Source organism: Montipora foliosa, chromosome 9 (assembly GCF_036669935.1).
Source record: "Montipora foliosa isolate CH-2021 chromosome 9, ASM3666993v2, whole genome shotgun sequence".
Lineage (NCBI taxonomy): Eukaryota > Metazoa > Cnidaria > Anthozoa > Scleractinia > Acroporidae > Montipora > Montipora foliosa.
In genome coordinates, this window is record NC_090877.1 from 26,061,841 (window position 1) to 26,081,840 (window position 20,000).

The 20,000-nt window shown below is 39.3% G+C and overlaps 2 protein-coding genes and 1 non-coding gene across 4 annotated transcripts in view; 1 reads left to right on the plus strand and 2 right to left on the minus strand.

Annotated features, from left to right (window-relative positions):
* LOC137969504 (leukocyte receptor cluster member 8-like) overlaps positions 1 to 20,000 on the minus strand; it is a 74,074-nt gene that overhangs the window by 15,110 nt on the left and 38,964 nt on the right. The gene's annotated exons all lie outside the window — the stretch shown is intronic.
* On the minus strand, positions 976 to 3,456 carry LOC137969796 (F-box/LRR-repeat protein 20-like). The gene has a single exon (XM_068816160.1). It carries the CDS (start codon positions 3,290 to 3,292, stop codon positions 1,982 to 1,984), a length of 1,311 nt encoding a protein of 436 aa, XP_068672261.1. The 5' UTR covers positions 3,293 to 3,456; the 3' UTR covers positions 976 to 1,981.
* On the plus strand, positions 14,652 to 14,724 carry Trnav-gac (transfer RNA valine (anticodon GAC)). The gene has a single exon. It is a non-coding gene; the product is annotated as a tRNA-Val (tRNA).

Consider the following 20,000-nt stretch of genomic DNA (forward strand, 5'->3'; position numbering starts at 1 on the left):
TTTAAATACCAAAATACGCTAAACAACTGTATGTTTAAGTGGTTTTGAACTGTATTCTCGTTGGGTGCCTGGTTCAAGGCTCTGCAAGTCTTATGTTTCTATTAATCTATAGACATAGGTCTCTTTGGTATGCTGATGCCATAAAGAATCATGATTAAAATTAGCACATTGTGTTTACCTATGTTCTGTTCTCACAGAAACTAGTATATGTATTTTAGGTATAAAAAGCCACTGGGCTGACCAACTATGTACTGGCAATTTCCTCTTGAAAGGAATGACGGCACGCGATTACATTTTTGCCTCATGTTAGCAAAAGAAACCGGATAAAGCGGCCAACGTGCACGTGCACACAAACTGGGTCGTTTTTACACGAGACGCGCACACGATCACTGGCAGAAAATATCTGTGGAAAGGTGGCGTGAATGCAATGATGACCTAAGGGAAGAGATGAGCACGTGGTTTACACGGATCAGGATGTGGAACAGTAGATGAACAAGCGCAAGATAAATTCATGATAGCTCTGGTCTAGAACACTGTTATGCTTTCACATTGCTAAGAAAAAAAGGAAATAATAAACATTCATGCAAGTCGTTAATGATATTTGCCTGTATATATTTTTTAATGTGTACCGGTAAAACTGAAATGACATCCGCCGTTACAGTTTTATTTAATTGAGTCCATACGGTGGCTTTTATAGAGCAAGAGAGATTTGCCAGGACAGTTGACATAGAGAAAACAGCCCGTGCAGTTCTACGGTCGGTGAACATTGTATTTGAAAGGGCTTACCGACTTTAAAGGAGAAAGAAAATAGGAACCGTCATACTGCCGCATCTTCACCGGCTTACTTTTCTACTTGCATGCGATTATTACGCGCCGGTTCGGTTAAGGGGTGAATATTGCGATACTGAGGCAATTCTTGTATTGCTGCTCGAAAGGGTTGGTCAAACGGCTACTCAACCTCGTCGCATCCGGTCAGAACTTCGACTGGATGTTGATCTACAATTTGCTTTTGCAAGTTTCTCAGTTAACTCTCTCCTCCGTCAAGCTAAATTTATTTGGGAAAACAAGATTAGCTTATCTGTCAGAGCTGAATGCTTGTTGAAGGACGTTGTCTTTATCCAGTCGTGTTTACATATATTTTCGATCGAATTTCAAGAGGGATGCGCATCGAAAACAACGTAATACCCTTGAAACATAATCGGCTCGTCGTGGTTTACAGATGAGAAATAGATCTGCCCGGTTCAAATTAATCGTTTATTAAATAACAAAAAATGTACTACGATCAAGTCAGGGTTAATAGCCTCTTACAAGCCATCTATATGATTTTCTACAACTGACTGAGAAAACTCTTAAATAAATTGTAACATACATTGCATTTCTTTTTCCCCAAATTTAATCATGAAAATTTCTTGTGTTCCAAAACTGATTTACACCGTGAAAAATTGTTGGGAAGTGAACATCCTCTGGGAACGTAAAACGACCCACGATTTCGAGCTATTTTAATACTAGGATTTAATGCATTGACCTGTTCGAACATGGTAAATACTTGAGACTTCCTTGACTGCTCTGAAAAAAAAAAACAATATTTTTGTTTTTCTTCATCGTATTGCTTGTTAGGGCCAACTGAGTTCCCTGCGGATAAAAAACCTGTTTCATTTGTTATTGCGACAAAAACTTTGCGCGGACTTGGCGCATATCGAACGTGTTCTGTTCCCTATATAAGGCGTCTGGAGGGTTCAAATCTTAACGGTAAAATATCCGTACGTATAATACGAAAGACAAAACTTGATATGGAATTCTATACTTGACCTTCAAGAAAATCGGTTCATGAATGGATTGGATTCAACAATGCAATTAACGGTCCAATCAATGAAAATAAACGACTACGTATCACTACTCTATATCAAATATCTATAGTAAGAATGTATATTACGATCGCAAGGTAAGATAACTATATTATAGGTCAACAAATATTGATTGATCATAGTGGTGTTTCCAGGATGTATTTGGATCTGGCAAATTGCGTAGCGCTTATGTAACCATTCCTTCTCCTGTAGGCTTTGTTGTCGCTCTCAGAAACTGTAATATTGGTGGTGTTACCGTTCTCAAAGACCTGATGTTTCTTAAAGTCACTTAGTTTTCTTTGATCTTGAATCGCGAACTGCTTTATCGCTGGGCAATCAGTCGTGTCTAATATCTCTACAAAACTGCACGACCGACGGAACTCGTCTACACCATCTTGCGTCAATTCACGTGAGCGACTCACGTTCAGCGATTTCAATTTTTTAGATCGCCAGTATGATAAACTATTACCCAATTCCAAGAGAATGTCATCATCTAGACCCTTTTCGTCTCCAATAGCACAAAGCCCTAAATACTCTAAGCTCTGGATTTTCGCTATTTGAGGAAGGGCCGATTTCAGCCCTGCTTGGGTGATGAGCCGGCACCACCCTAACTCAAGATGTTTCAAAGAGGCACAACGCCAAGCTATTCGTTGCACTGTGTCGTCGTCTAAACTGATTCCGTCCAGGATAAGAGTCTTTAATTTGGTGCATGATTGCAGAAAGTTTTCAATACAGTCACCCGTAAGGAAAGAACATTTTCGCACACTCAGGACTTCAAGTTTTCTGCAGCGCGAAAAAAGAGCCAAAGAGCAGTCTTTGAGCATCAAGCAGTGACTTAAGTCAAGTTTCCTCAAATGCTTCATACCGTCAATGGTAGTCTCCAGACTTTCATCCGCTAAAAGAGTCCGGAAGAAGGCATCACACAGGCCCAGCCATTTTACGTGTCTAAGCTCTTTCCCAATTGCCCGGTACACACTGGGGCTACCATGGGAGAAGCGGATGTCAAGACATTCTAGATGTTTTGGAAAGAGTACAACATCCTTCTCACTCTTTTTGGTGCAATTTTGCGAGAAGGTCACACTTCTCAATTTCAAGACGCGCAATTTCTTGCACTGTATTGCAAGAACTCGAAGAGAGTCTTCCGTCAAAACAAATCCACTTAAATCGATGCAATTGATCTTTTCCCCAAGTCGACTGTTCGCCAAAGCTTGAAACTTTGTCGGGTCATGTAGACTGTTAGAGAAACGTCGTAAGTCCGTGTTCTTCCATAAGAGCAAGTCAAATGATAATCTGTACCACAACCGACTAACTTGGCATACGCGCAACAAATCCTTTAAGGATAGAAAACTGAAAATATTTAAGAGCGTACCCTCGTCCAAACTGTATACCGGTGCGGAGTCAGCTGAATAACTCCGAGCAGGGCTTTCACCAAGCAACTCAATCAACATATTAACTTCTGAGTTCAATAATAATTATTGTTGTAAAACTCGAACAAAATTTCGGTGTATTCGACGACGTTTTCCACGACTTGCTCTTGATGACTGACAAATGTTACTAAAGCAAAAATTTTGCTGGTGCGTATTTTTATCGTAATCTTCATGAAAAGTTGTACTCATATGGGTCATCGATAATTGACCAGTTCTCGTGTTTCCGGTCTTTCACGTGAACAGGGGAAAACCACACACGTCATTGACACATTGAAGGAAAACGCTTGAAAAATAAAACTTACTTTTAATAAGTGGTGACTTGAAAATGCAAAAATAATTTTGTTTTGGTAGATAACACGTTGTCCCTAATTTGTTGCCTTGGTATATTTATCAAAGCAGAAAAAGAATTTTTGTCAGCGTACTTGTAGAAAAATTTCACGCACCTATCACGCAAAAAAGGGACAAGCGAAGCAGCGGTCAGTAGCCCAGCGGGTTCTCGTTTTAGCAGTCGCACGTGAACAGCACTTGTAAAGCATAAGTCTTTTGTACTGTCTGAACCTCATGCTGGCAAATTTATGTTTTAGTTCGTTTAATAATCACTAACAAAAACCTTTGACACTCACAAATAGAATCATTGACCAGAATCAAAGAGGATTTCCACAACAATGTCGCTTTCAACGCCAGGAAGCTCTAAAGTTTCCCTTCTCGGCAATACTCAACAACAGTGACCGTGACTGAGCAAATTCCATCATGCTGATCGTGGTGGATTTGATGCGTTCTGTATCAATCCTTTTGTGTTTCTTTCTTAAACTCGGGTTATGTATATAGGGCCTGGTTTGTCCGCATTTTTTTTTTAACGAGAGTGTGTTTAAATCGATCACAAAATCTATCCAGATCATGTATACACTCACAATATTATTTTTGCCGACAGGAAACTAAGCCCATCGTTCTCTAGACCCCCAACTCCGCCTCCCCTGGTCATCCCATAAAAAACGACCGGCAGCTATTAAATCAGGCGGCAAATGAAATAGTCCAGGTCAGAAAACGTTCTAGACATAGAAGCACGGCTGTGCCATGAATCTTTCGTGGAAACTACCGCAAACATCAAGCAACAAAGTCACGAACAAACTCTTTAAACTCACGTTCGGGGTCCATATACCTTTTTGCAGATAGGGCGGCCATTTTGATTTTTATTTTTTATTGTTTCAAATAGCTATTATGAGATGCCCGGGAGTGGGAACATATTAATTTGCCCCCTGAGCATTTCATAATGTCTCTCGAAACAATAAAATCCAACTGTAGTTAACTTTGAATTCACGTTGCTCGTGCAGTGTTAAAATTGGTCACGCTTCGCCTCGCGTGAGCAGGAACAGGACAAAACAAGAATCGAACGTTGAGTAAGTCCCTTGGTTACTTATGTTTTAGTTCGTTTAATAATCACTAACAAAAACCTTTGACACTCACAAATAGAATCATTGACCAGAATCAAAGAGGATTTCCACAACAATGTCGCTTTCAACGCCAGGAAGCTCTAAAGTTTCCCTTCTCGGCAATACTCAACAACAGTGACCGTGACTGAGCAAATTCCATCATGCTGATCGTGGTGGATTTGATGCGTTCTGTATCAATCCTTTTGTGTTTCTTTCTTAAACTCGGGTTATGTATATAGGGCCTGGTTTGTCCGCATTTTGTTTTACGAGAGTGTGTTTAAATCGATCACAAAATCTATCCAGATCATGTATACACTCACAATATTATTTTTGCCGACAGGAAACTAAGCCCATCGTTCTCTAGACCCCCAACTCCGCCTCCCCTGGTCATCCCATAAAAAACGACCGGCAGCTATTAAATCAGGCGGCAAATGAAATAGTCCAGGTTAAAAAACGTTCTAGACATAGAAGCACGGATGTGCCATGAATCTTTCGTGGAACGTGCTACAAACATCAAGCAACAAAGTCACGAACAAACCCTTTAAACTCACGTTCAGGGTCCATAGACCTTTTTGCAGATAGGGCGGCCATTTTGATTTTTATTGTTTCAAATAGCTATTATGGGATGCCCGGGGGGCGGGAAATACATATTAATTTGACCCCTGAGCATTTCATAATCTCTTTCGAAACAATAAAATCCAACTGTAGTTAACTTTGAATTCACGTTGCTCGTGCAGTGTTAAAATTGGTCACGTTTCGCCTCGCGTGAACAGGAACAGGACAAAACAAGAATCGAACGTTGAGTGACTTGAGTAAGTCCCTTGGTTACTTATGTTTTAGTTCGTTTAATAATCACTAACAAAAACCTTTGACACTCACAAATAGAATAATTGACCAGAATCAAAGAGGATTTCCACAACAATATCGCTTTCAACGCCAGGAAGCTCTAAAGTTCCCTTCTCGGCAATACTCAACAACAGTGACCGTGACTGAGCAAATTCCATCATGCTGATCGTGTTGGATTTGATGTGTTCTGTATCAATTCTTTTGTGTTTCTTTCTTAAACTCGAGTTATGAATATAGGGCCTGGTTTCTTCGCATTTTTTTTTTAACGAGAGTGTGTTTAAATCGATCACAAAATCTATCCAGATGCTGTGTACACTCACAATATTATTTTTGCCGACAGGGAACTAAGCCCATCGTTCTCTAGACCCCCAACTCTGCCTGCCCTGGTCATCCCATAAAAAACCGACCGGCAGCTATTATATCAGGCGGCAAATGAAATAGCTTCCAGGTTAAAAAACGTTCTAGACATAGAAGCACGGATCTGCCATGAATCTTTCGTGGAACGTGCTACAAACATCAAGCAACAAAGTCACGAACAAACCCTTTAAACTCACGTTCAGGGTCCATATACCTTTTTGCAGATAGGGCGGCCATGTTGATTTCTATTGTTTCAAATAGCTATTATGGGATGCCCGGGGGGGGCAAATACATATTTAATTTGCCCCCTGAGCATTTCATAATGTCTTTCGAAACAATAAAATCCACCTGTAGTTAACTTTGAATTCTCGTTGCTCGTGCAGTGTGAAAATTCAGTGGTCACGCTTCGCCTCGCGTGAACAGGAACCGGACAAAACAAGAATCGAACGTTGAGTAAGTCCCTTAGTTACAGGAGACCGGAACTATATGAGAAGGAAAGATTATGGTGGGGGGTCCAGTTTTGCTAAGTATTTGGATCAAGTGAGAATGGTGCGATAGTGGCTATAAAGATATCCGATTTAGCAGGGGCAACCAACGAGAATATAGTTCAAAACCACTTAAACGTAGCATTGTTAAACGTATTTTAGTATTTAAACCGTAGATATGGGCATATTTTTATCCCCTAAACATTTTTCATCTGTTCGGATTTCCTAGCTGAAAGTCTAGCGATCCGAAAATTATAGGGATCAAAACTTACCTTCTCGAAAATTTCAGCCAAAAAAAAGGCTCCCGAAAATTCTAGGCGACCTTTTTAGGGTAAAAATCTGTTAAAAATGGGTAATTATACCATTTTTCAGATGTTCGAAAATCCTAGGAGAGGCAGGCAAGAAAGAAATTTACAACAAATGTTCCGAAAATTCTAGATCTCAAATCGTCATCCGAACAGATATTTTCCGAAAATTGACGTTGAGTTCCCCTGATTTAGGGATACCCATATGCTTTATCTGATTTTGCCATTCAGCTTTTTCGATTGCTAGTCTCCAAATTTATCTCTTGTAAAATTCTGCTCTTGTACAATTCTCTCGACCCCTTGATTCTCCTGGCCTCGACCGACTAAAATCAGAAAATAAAGGAGGTAGTTTCTAAAGAAACTCTGGTGCTACGTCGGTGGGGAAGTAGTACATAAAACCACCGTACAGAGATTCTAAAAGCTGACGTTTCGAGCGTTAGCCCTTCGTCAGGACCTTCGGAACCGCAAATGTCAAGACAAGAATCGTCTTCCAAATCGGCACCCTTAATCCCCACGGTATTAACGAACGCTTTTCATTTAACTAATGTTTCCTGTTTTTCACTTTGCCATGTTACCACCAATAGCGTAGCTCCTACTCTACTATGAAAACTGCACAGAACCCCCATAACTCCTCTATTCGCTCTGACGAAGGGCTAACGCTCGAAACGTCAGCTTTTAGAATCCCTGTAGGGTGGTCAATTTACATTATCAACTCCGTTGATAAAACCAACTAAACTTAATGCTTACTTACTGTACAGAAATCAGCTCTGAAGGCCAAATCAATAAGTTCCCCTATTCGACGAACATTCTTGCTATTTTTCAGTCGTGTTTTCGAGTTCCGTTGTTCCTGTTTTTTTCCAATGGACCATATTATCAGGAATTACATTGAAAGTCGGACTTTAAAGTAATTGCCTCAGCAATTACTTCAACAAAGAGTATGCCTTTAAATCATTCTATGGCAATGGAGACAATCAAGAAGTAAACAAAATTTATTTGACCTCACCTACAAATGGACAACTTTAGACAATCCAAGTGAATTGAAAGCGTGTCAATCTCAGTTTACAGTTTTTATCAGAACAAAAAAGGAGCTCTCAGCCCAAAGCAAATGAAGAGTCTGGCAATACGGTATACGAATTTATAGAAGCCAGCCAACGAGAAGATCGCAGCCTTCCAAGGTCTTTGAAAAATGTCAGATAAAAGTGTCGCCGGGTGTTCCTTTTAACCTGCACGAGTGCATAAAAGATTGCAGGATAGTAGCATTGGATATTTTCCTTTTTTGCGTGATGTTGTAGTTTGTCTAATGTCCCCGGCTGGTTGCGGGCCTTCTTTGCAAAGTCACACAAAAACATGACCTTCAAAATTGTTCATATTAGAGGCATGGCCTCCAACTCAGTTCTGATTATGTTATTCAATTTAATTGTAGTAAGATTAGACCGGTAAAAAAAAACCTTAGGACTTGTGCGTGAAAAATAACTTCAATTTCCTCAGCATATGAAATTTGACCTGAGATAAAAACATGTCACCAATGACCATGTTGGCTTGACACACGCAACGTGGTCACAGCAGGTGATGTCGGCAAAGGAAAAATCTTGATCCAAGAACGCGTAAAAAGAGCAATTCGCGGGGCTGTAAAAACCTTAATATGAGAAGTACCTTTTTGAACAATGACTGAGAAGTAAGTTTTGAACCAGAGTTGTTACAGTAGAATTCGTAGGTAAAAAAGGTCATGTTCAGCTGGAAAATTATCTAGGGGTTTGTGGCCAAAACAAGTGATCAGTTTCGTTTATTTTTTCGCTCAGGGGGATACAGTTATTTTATTTCTTTTTTTTCGGAAATTGTGAGAGCAGACCACCGGAATTCATTAAGCTTGTGAGAAAATCTTTGCCAAAATAATCAAATCTAATTGAATGGACGTTAAGAGCCTTGTCATCGAACCGCCGCACCCAGTCACCCATCGCTTTCACATGACGATGCACTTTTCAAACTTCTTAATAGAGAAAATAAAGAATACGTGTCATACTTAGTCATAGCATTTAAATAAAACAAGCCAATCTGTATTTTCACAATAAACTTTTATTGTATTGTATTGTATTGTATTGTATTGTATTGTATTGTATTGTATTGTATTGTATTGATATAGACCATGCTTAGTTGAGGCGCTAGATTCTTTGCCGTTATCTTCAAAACAAAAATGATTGAAAGTCTGTTCAACTTAAGGCATGCCAATGATACATCGCTCATTCACTAACCGTTTGTACCAATCCACCTATTTACTATAGGTTAAAAGCAATTTTAAAAAGGTGTGTCTTAAGCCTAGTTTTAAAGGAATCTAAGGTCTCGGAGTATCTTATGAAATCAGGAAGTTGGACGGTTCCAAAGCCCAGGGGATACACACGCAAAGGATTAGTCACCATAGGTGGAGGTTCTAGATCTTGGAACAGACAGATTGTTGGACCTTGTGGAAGGGAGGGTGCGGACACGTTTATAGAAAGTTAACAGATTTGCCAAGTAATCAGGGGCCAGACCATGAAGTGCTTTATAGGTATAGAGAAGAAGCTTGAAGATAACGCGATGTTCTATAGGGAGCCAGTGAAGATTGATAAGGACTGGAGTGATATGATCAGATTTTTTGTTCGCTAACCTTGTCACTGACTCGTAATATTTTTGAGGTGCTTCACTGACATTTCAAACAAAGTCTTCATCACTTTTAAGAAGGCGTGATGCTAAGATCATTAATACGAGGGATTTTAAAGAGTAAATATATAAATAATTGGAAAAGGTTGAGCAGTGTGCGTGACTTAGAGACATTATTTCTTTATGCGATTCACTCACCCTGACATCCAAACTCCAAGCAAAAGCTATTTGCGGTCATGTGGCCATATCTGACTCTCGCAAACCGACTTCCCGTAAGACGGACCGAGTTTTGCAAAGGCAGGTCTAGTTGGGTCGACTCGGGTCGACGGGTACACACAAATCGATCGGATCGACGGTCCACTCGTTACCATCCGACTCCGGCAGATTGGGTGTATTTGGACAAACCTCATTTTAAACGGAGGGTGTAAAGTGCAGGTTGCAGGTTAGGGTTGCATGTCATTGTAACAACCCAAACCTTTACAAAAATGCTAACCTTGGGCTAACATTGTTTTTTAGGGATAATGTTAGCATAAGTGAAGTTTTGGGTTGTTTCAGCTATAGTGAAAGGATGTTGCAACCTGCAGTTTACACCCTCCAACATTTTCACGCTTTTTTCCTTTAACTTGTGTATGCAAAAATTGTCTTCCTCCGTTACACCTTTAGAATTGTTCACTTGAATAACAACAGCACTGCATCAACCAACAAGCAATAAAACGTCTTTCCTTGCAAGCCTGTTTTGGTGTTATTTTCTAAATTTCAACAATTGAAGCTGAGCTAGGAGCTTCTTTACCCTAGAGATCCGTTAGAAGCTCCAGAGCAAAGAGAGGAGTCTTTATTTAAGATTTAGGTTAAGGTCCCAGGTAAAAGGCTTCAAAATTAGCTTCAACATCAGTTCGATTTTGGTGAACAGAGATGATGTAACCTTTGAAAGCCCAAAACCAAAGAGGATCTTCTTAACTCCATAAAAACTGCCCGGAATTTCTTAACAACTTACTAAAAAAATGTTGCTTTTGCTTTTTGTCTACTTAAATATCGAAAGGGGTATGTTAGCTTAAAATGTTCCGATTTTCATAAGGGTTCTGAAACATGGAAACGTCACAGTACTAAAATCCTCATTACTGGTTTGAACTTATCTCGAGACTCAAGTAAGAAAGATGTTGTTTTGGTTACCGTGTGTGTGTGCAGGGGTATCTTCAGTCTGAAGGATGAAACGCTTATCGATTACACCATGCACAGATACCCTAGCCAATGCGCATTTATTGAAAGGAAGCCAATACAACTAGCTATTCAAACATTGAATATACTTTTGACTTCCCCACATAGTCCTTTGGAAAGTTCCAACTCAGTGACATATTTTAAGTTTACGACATACGTTTCTTACAGTCCAGAGCCCAAGGGCTAATTTCGTCAGCAAGGAAGACTGTTCGTATCAATATTATAAATAATAACATTGAACGTATAACTCATTTGTTAAATACTTAGGAGTTTACATAGATCAACACCTAAATTGGGAATCTCAGATTCAGCATGTAAATAACAAACTAGCAAAAAAACTTATATATATAGCAATACTTTATAGCAAGGGGACGGAAATATGTTGACCTAAATGTCCTTAAGCAGTCATATTATACTCTTGCAAAGCTCTGCTTAAATTATGGTATCATGAGCTGGGGCAGTGCATGCAAAACAAGACTCACAAGAGTATTGACTTCATTAAACAAAATCAATATGTACGGTGCATGTTCTTTGCTCACTGGACAGAAAATTCTAAAATTTACTATGCTGTACTTGAAATCATGGAATTAAATAATATCTACAAGTTGAGGATAGCACTCTTTGCCCATAAAATTCAAAATGATAAAAAAGGTATTCCAGCTATTTTCTCAGATACTGAAACACAAGCATCTGAAATCCATTGTCATAATTCCACGTATGCATCGAGTCAAAACTTCTACAGGATAAGTACAACAACTAGATTTGGTCCGCAATCAACATTTCAGCTCAGCATCAAAAATCTGGGATTCAGTTTCTTTACCTTATAATTCCTTTAAAAAACAATTCAAACAGTTTCTCCTACTTTCACAAAATAATTGAATAACTGAATAACTGAATTGTAATTTTTGAACAGTGCAAAAAATTTTTATTATGCCTCATGCTCCATACAGTCTGACTGATATTGTTGGCAAGGCATTGCTCTGGGCGAGCTCCGTTTGCTGGGACACAAATAATACCCATATGTTTGGGATATTTTGGCCAAACCCTGATGGGCTAGGCCGTTTATTAAAAATCAGCATAGTAACCTAGAAAATACCCAAATATAGAAGACATAATCCCAGCAAAAGTGAGGGGACATACGTCATCCACAAGAAATATATAAAAATAGGGAGGGTGGAGAGGGAAAATTGATTTGACTCTGTTGAATCAGCCGCCGCCTAGCTTGCACAAACGGTGAATGATCTCCATAACATCCCGGATGACAGAAATGCCCAAACTGCAACATGGGAATAACCCGGCTAAGCATGTCACACAGCATAAATCCATTTTTTTCCTCTGGGCAATAAATTTCCTTTACTTATTTTTTCTGTACATAATGCAAGCGCGTCTATATTATATTCATGTAATAATACACATCTTAAAACAATGTATGTTAGTGATTAACACAAGTATATATATTTATTATTTATTATATAGATACTGATGAAATACCAGTATTTCTCCTTTTACTAAAAAATCATATCTTCAACGCGCGCAGTGACCTTATCATTTTTATCTTTCAGATGTGAGAATATAGGTGTCGTCATGGTAACGAACACGATTAGCCAATAAAACGCGAGCTTCCTCGTCATTGTAAGATACTTTTGTGCTTTAATATAATCCTCCTCTACTACATAAACATTTTTATTGCGCAATTTTACATTATCATAACTTTCCTATCTTGTTTCATGTTACACAACATGCGTGTTTTAGCGGTCGGTGACCACTTTTTAATCATTTCGAAAATGAGTAAAACAGGTTGTTTTAAATCTGGACATTTCATCAATATCTATATAATAAACAGAACATTACATGGCTGCTTACGGATGCGAATTTTATCTTCTCGTGCTGAAAGTATCTCTCACTCGTTCGCTTCGCTCACTCGTGCAGAGATACTTTCAGCACGCGAAGAGAAAATTCGTATCCCCGCGCGCCCATGAAATATCCTCTTTCTAATGCTAAATGTTGTTTAATGCCGCATTTACCTTTAATATGGTGGTAACCAGCTTAGCCTGCGAACAGGCTCCCAGCGAGGGCGGAAAAATATTCGGCGAGAGAAGCGTGAATCCGCGAGCGGAGTGGGACCTATCTTTTTGGTTTTTTTTTTTTTTTTTTTGCTTTTATGTATTATAGTTATTTTCTAGTAAGTGCTAATATAGTATTAACTATCTTGTAATCGACGTTATATAAATAGTGCATAATGAAGAACTGAATTGAATTGAATTTTACTTTACTTCATCGTGTACAGGTCATTTTCAATAGCGCGCGAAAAAATATACTGACTGAAAGTACAGAAATCGCTTTCAACGGAAGAGGTTTCTAAATATTTTCTCTGACACTTTGTCGTGGACAACAGGCTACTCTATCGGGCCATTACATATGCAGAAGAGTGAATTAATTGCCTGTTACCTCATTCCAGAGAAGAACAAAAATTAACAAATGCCACGAAAATATCTTAAACGATGAAAAAAATGTTCACTGAAATCAAACAGGAGCAACTCAAATCGTGCCATATCTCGGAGATTTGAAAAAATTATTTACAGAACAACCACCCGCTGCCATAAAGAACGAAGGCAAGATTGGAAAACCAGTTACTAGTGATGTGAAACTCTGCTCAAAAAGCGTTCGTATAAAATCCCAGCGTCTGAAACAAATAAATTTAACCAGAGACTGGAATAGCCTAGTACCCTTGAATGCCGTTAAGGCAGAGTTCATCAATTCGAGCTAAGCTGGTCATGCACTAATTATTGTTGTTATTAATATTAATAATGATATTATAATTTTTAATTATTATTTGTTGCCATAAATAAGGCCGCTGACCACTTGCTAAGAATTTGGAAAATAAATAATAAATAAAATAACTGCTGAATACTAAGTGTTCAAATTGGGTAGCCTGACAAGAAATATAAAATCAGTATCTCTTCACTGGCACGTCAAATTCAAACGGGACTGGCGCAAGGTTATGTTGAGAATGATGATCGTCGATGGTGTTATACGTTCCATCACACCTGGTGAAACTCATCAAAACTTGACATTGGACCGATTATGGTGCTAAAAACTCATCAGAACTTTATCAAGCATCAGCCCAAAAGAATCACCCTAAGCCTTTTGATGAATGCTCTACACCTGAGACAGAAAATTATTTTTACCTATCACAATGGTGAGAAAGATGATGACACGTCCCTACTGTATGACCCTAGATATGTACATGGACATTGCGGCCAGGCTGCCCCAGACTTGAAAGGGACACCGGGACAGGAACTAAAGAGGATCCTTGTTAAGGTACGGAGCAAGACTCCACGGCAGAAGTAGAATGAAACCAAGAGCAATGCGCCAATTTAACAGACGATGAGGCTGCAGATAATTTACCTGAAAAGCAGTCCCACCGTTTAAGTAGATGCTCTCTAAGGATAACTTACGATGTAATGGGACAACAATCCTTTCAACCGAGATTTAAAGCTGGGATTCAAGGCATCACATTGTCGTATTCTCAGCAATATGGCAACACTTGACAGTACCTTGATAAATGCAACCTGTCTTGTAGCCCTACCGGCAGCTATTTTGTACCCTTTTCAGGACCAGTTCAGCCGATGTATTCAATGTCAGCTTGGTCAGGTGTGAAAAGCGGACCGTTAGAAACTCAATCGAAAATGAACCTGTTGAAGCTACGTTCAAGTTAGATCACTGATAAACGTTTCTTTTAGTATTGTATATTTTTCAATGACATTTAGTCCGTGCGAAGAGGTGTAATCCTGTCCTATTAGGAGAAATTTTTTCCTTATCTCGGAATTTCTCCGTATAAGGAAGTTAAGTACTGTTTGTAACCCTTGAGGTTCAATTAAATGCAACTAAACATCCTTTGAATGGCGTAATGATATATGAAATAAATCATATATTGAACTGCGGATATGAAATCAAGTGAAGCTACTATGATCGTCGCAGTTATGAACGCAATAATTTAGCAATTACGTAGCAAAGCTTGTTCAGGACTTCAACGGCGTTTCAACCCGTGACCTCGCGATGCCGATGGGTCGGTTTAAGCAAAAAATGACCATCTCCTAACATCAGCGGCTTCATAGCTCAGTCGGTTAGAGCGTCGCACAGACATTGCGAGGTCACGGGTTCAAAGCCCGTTGAAGTCCTGAAATTTTCAAGCTTCACTACGCAATTGCTAAAATTACGTTCATAACTGCATGCCAGGATCATGACTTCACTTGATAAATGTTGTTTCTAACGAATGTTCTTTGTATTTGTTTTAAAGCACATGAAAGTGTGTCGTGCTGAGGGAACTCTAGTTCTACCTTTATGGAAGTCGTCGTTCCTTCGGAACGTATACGCGCAAGAGACGGCGTGCACTGGAATAGTTTTATTATTGATTGGGTCTACCTGCCTAAGTTTCAGGGTTTATTTGTCAAAGGGAAGGCTCGTCATTCGCTCTTTGGCACGATATCTTTAGATTTTGATGTTGTTGCCCTTCGTGTCGACTTTCGTCGAACAATGTCCTCTTCCCGTCTTGCGGGTTTTTGTACTTTGCCTTGAGGGAAGAGCAGCTTTTGTAGTTAGACGCTGCTCTTGTTTAGTTTCCTTGACCATTGGCTGAGCTGCCTTTATTTTCACAGAGTCTTGCTCTATATGTAATAAAAGGTTTATTTTATTTGTTGTATTTTTGATTGTATGTTTCTTCTGGGCAGTTTTCTCCTCTGTTCTTAGTTTGCCATAGTTATTATTGCTCTCAACGCTCCTTGCCTGTTTTTTGTTTTTCCTAGACATTTTCCGGTCCAGTTTCTAGGATGTTGACCTTGACGCGATATCAGACGGTCTTATCCGAGGTTTAGCTGACAAATTGAAGTCGACATTTCTTTCCGCTAACTCCAACAGTACGTCTTTGCTGGACTACCGTGCATATCGCAAGTGGACGGAATTCACCATTAATGAGTACGTTTGATGGGAATGTTTTCCCGGCCAATCCCTTTCACGTTGCCTTGTATTTGCAGCACCTTATTGAAGAATCCCATTCTCCTAGTGTTATACATTCCTCCTTTTAGGACATCAGGTGGGCTCATACTTTGGCCGGTGTCCCCTCCCCAACGGATAACTCTATTGTCTGCTTCTAAAAGAATTCTTGGTACTGGCATTGTCAACCGCAAGGAGCCCATTTCATCTAGTTTGATTCATGATATTATGACCCTCTTGTATTACGCAATATTACTATGTATGTTTTGTCATTTGCCGGCTTTTTTTAGGTTTGACGACGTTTCGAGGATAAGGAAGGATGGTAACCGTTATTAAAATTCTTAATGAGTAAGAACGACCAACTTCTCCGGGGAGACGAAATATTTCTGAACTTTCTAGTTGCCCGTGTCCTGTTAAATTGCTTAAAAGGTATCTTTCTCAAATTTCGAATTCCTCCAAACTCCAGGTGTCTGATTTTTAGACCCATTTCTAGAGGGAAGGGTTCTTTTAAGTTAGTTTCTCCCAACAAGCCTATAAGTTGCGGCACTATAAGAGAAGCTTTTAGGCGGCACTTGAAAACACTGGGGCCGACTCTTCCAAGTTCGGGCTGCATTCTCTGCTTTCGGGAGGCGCAGCAATGGTGTCAGCGACAGATTGTTTCAGCGACACGGTCGCTCATGAGGTGCAAGCCAGAAAATTATACCTTGACGACGATCTGGATCAAAGGCTTGCAGTTTCCAAATTTCTTAGGCTTTGAGAGTCAACGATTTGTACCTTTGCCCAATTCTTTGTCGCTTGATATAGTGTTCTGGTTGGTTCTCGCCAATCCCTGCCAAAATAAACTTATTTGATTCAGTGATGCTTGTATATATGTTGCCCTCAGCATGAACAAGTGGACGATAGTCTCTTCTAACGGTGCCTTGTACTTCTGTATGTCGTCCTGAAGTGACTGGTTGATCAGGCCAAAGTAACGAAAAATGTTCACTTAAACGTCACCGATTTTATTCGCTGCAGCATCAGTAACCGTAGCGGACCGTGGCTGCAGCGAATAAAACCGGACTGACCCGGAAAATAAGTTCGTTGATAAACGGTATCGAAACGTAGAACAATTTATTGCACCTCAAGGGTTTCATGACAGTACGGTACGTAAGGAGTACACTAGGTTTTGTTACAAACAGTCCAGCTCGCCAATTCATAGCATTGCTATGAATTGGCGGCGGTACATTGCTATGAATTGGCGGCGGCGGAGCTACGATAAATCCTCCATGTCCCCTCCTTTTGTATTGTGTGCACGTACCGCCAGCAAAAGGAATTAATCGTTCAGTAATAAGAACCTAAACTATAATAATTTTCCTCCATTATTTTAAAGAGATTTGGCTTGCGAAATATTGTTAAATACGCTAACTTTTGTTCATATGTTAGGAAAAGTTGTACTTGATCTCAAATATCATCAGTCGGTAGTTCAAATAACATTTAATCCATTTTCAATGTAGATGTACTTGAAGTTGGCGAGTTAAGGACAGGAGCATTCTCGCAAAAAAACCTAATTATTGAATGCCAATAGGCACGTTTCATAGATAAAAAGTACCACTGGTATCCAGTCCTAAATGGCCCCTTCAGTTCAAATTCACGTCCGTTCCTATTTTTTGGCTCAAGCAAGCTATTTCCTGCCATCCTGAATCTGACAGTTAAAATATTTGATAGTCAATGGTTTCTGTCTTATGACCTTTGACTGATCATAAATTTGCTGTTTATCCCAACTGAGGTGCTTCGTCGCATCATTTGTCAGTTTTACTGTTCACGGATGCTGAGGATTTTCGAACCTTGCAAGTAGGTTTTAGTTCAGTGTGTTGGTAGTTCCTTCCTTGTCCTCGCATTTTGTCAAACTTTGATCTTTAAAGGTTGACTTTGACAGCTAAATCGATTGCATTTTAAAAGTCTAATTCTGCTCACATCCTCTTTTCCTTTCTGTTTTTGTTGTTGTTGAAGACATTTATTCAAAATTCGAATAACTTAGCTGCAATAGAGGGATATAATGATATAACAATTTACATTCTTGACACATTGCAGTTTTCACGGCAGAAAATCGCACCTTCAATCGTAGTTAATTAATACTTCAATATAGAATTGTAACAGACATAGGAGTAAAAAGAGGAAGACCCATTAAAATCTTCAACCAATTAACCTAATAACCTAACCTAACCTAATATGTGATTGGCATAGTCGGAAATGGTAATTGTTTTTTAACTTAACCCACACTAGAATAAATGCAAAATTTCGTGAATAGTAGTGTATAATTTAATTTAGCTATCAGGCGTATACTAATTGATGAAACTCAAAGAAAATCCGAGCATCAATCCTCTGAGCAAATCCCAGAAGTTGTCATCGGCCATGCTATGAAATGATCATTAACGGTAATCGTACGTTTTAATTTCAATTGTTGCCAGTTTTGCAAGGGACCGTAAACTCACATTTTTAATTTTTCTCCCGTTTTAATATGAAACATCTCTTGCTACAAACTGTGCACAGACACTTTCCCACCATAAAGAAAGAAGGAAGGAAATGAAGAAACAACACAAACAAGAACAGACAATACTTTCATTCCTTCGAGCAGGACGTATTGACCTGGTTCAACTCTGTGTTCCAATTTGCTTCTCTCAATGAAAGAATCGATGAACACTGAGTTAATTTGCCTCAACACGCTCGGGCTCATGGACCATGAAGGTGGTTAATAAGAGCTCTCTGTTCTTGCTCGTTTTTGTGCCGAATATAAGGTTCTTGTCGGTGGTTTATGATTTTGTTTAGACTGGGTCGATGTTGTTAAAACCATAAAAGAACTCTCTCGCCTCGCTTTTCTGGCTTTTTCTCAAAAGACATACAAAATTTATAGGGCCTGGTATGTTGATTGGCTTTCAGGGCAGGAAAAGATAAATCCATGCAAAGTGACACGCCTCGAGACGCTTACTTTTTAGTTTACACAGGGTATTATGACATTCCGTAATCACGAGGATGAAAATTCGCGTCGTGAAAGAAACGTTTTTCGGTATACGTGGCAGTTGCGATCATAGCGTTTTTTCATTTTTTTCATTTTTATTTTGTCGACAGCATAGAGATGCGAGGCAAATGTTGTTTTGCAGGAAATATACGAACGTTAATTAGGCAATAAGTTATAAGAGTAAGTTCTTTGATGAAAATATAATTTGAGGGAATAAAGTTCTGGCAGAAAACGTCTTGAAAAGTTCCAGACAAAAAAAGAGTTAACAATAACGAGTGCAAACTTTCAAAAGAATTTTACTTGGCCGTAAATCGAGTAAACTAAGCTGAATAGACGTAAATGGCTTGTTACAAAAAGTTGGCTAGCTGGTTTTCTTATAATAATTAAGGCTCGTTTTTATCGAGACTTCATCTTAATATAAGAATAAGAACTCGAGTATTACGCTGACAGGCCGGTGAATAAAGTTGAAAATTTTCTTTTAGAAGCTGCTATAATCTTTCAACCGCCCCAAAACCTCACGGGCTCAAGTGTATATATAGGCCGAGGATTTTCCTTCACAAGAATTTCCCTCCCTCATCTTTAACATCAAAGTAACCGTACTCAGAGAATACCACTAGCTCTCAAAGGTCAAATTTTTTAATTACATCTCTTGAAGAGATGTAATTAGAAAATTTGACCTGGCAGGAATCCATTTGATCGCACTAAAGGCACTTCCAATTACACATTTTCCCGCTAGGGCGGGTGAGAGGTGACCTGTTGTCAAAATTCGTTTGAAAAAGTTCTTTATCTCTTTCCAAGCTAAGCAGAATTTTCACTTCAAGAGATATTTTGGTGTTTTACCAATGTTATCAAATGTTGGACCCTTTGCTGCTGCTGCGAAAACATGTTCTGTTGGTTAAGAAGTGCGCGCGATTGGCAATCAGACAGCTGACATGTAGCGAGAAGCGACAAAGAATCAGTCCTTTATGAATCCAAGTGCACTGTTCCTTTAAAGAACGACAGGTTACTTCTCTCCCTCATGAGCGGGATAATCATTTTTTAGCAAATGCCAACGTCTTTTGATATCTCGAATAGACGGATTAAGGCCTGGCCAAACGCAACATGTCAATGTTTATGTGCCCCATGCAGGCCCCGGGCGTGCAACAAGTGGACCTATAGCGCGCATTCCCTATTGCAACAATGTTGAGTGAACGTGGCCAAACGAGTACAACATCATGCAACATTCAAAATGTTGCACGAAAAATTTGACCGCTTTCCAATTTGATCCGACATCATCCAACATGTTGCAACATATCGCAACATATCGTAACAGGGTGGCCAAACGCATGCAACATGTTGTTCCCAAGAATGTTGCAAGATGTTGCGTTGAAATGTTGCGAGCGTTTGGCCAGGCCTTTACGGCTGAGCGACAGCACAATAGCATAATCCCTTTGCCTGTTAGAGACTAATTGCATTCATTTGTTGAACAGT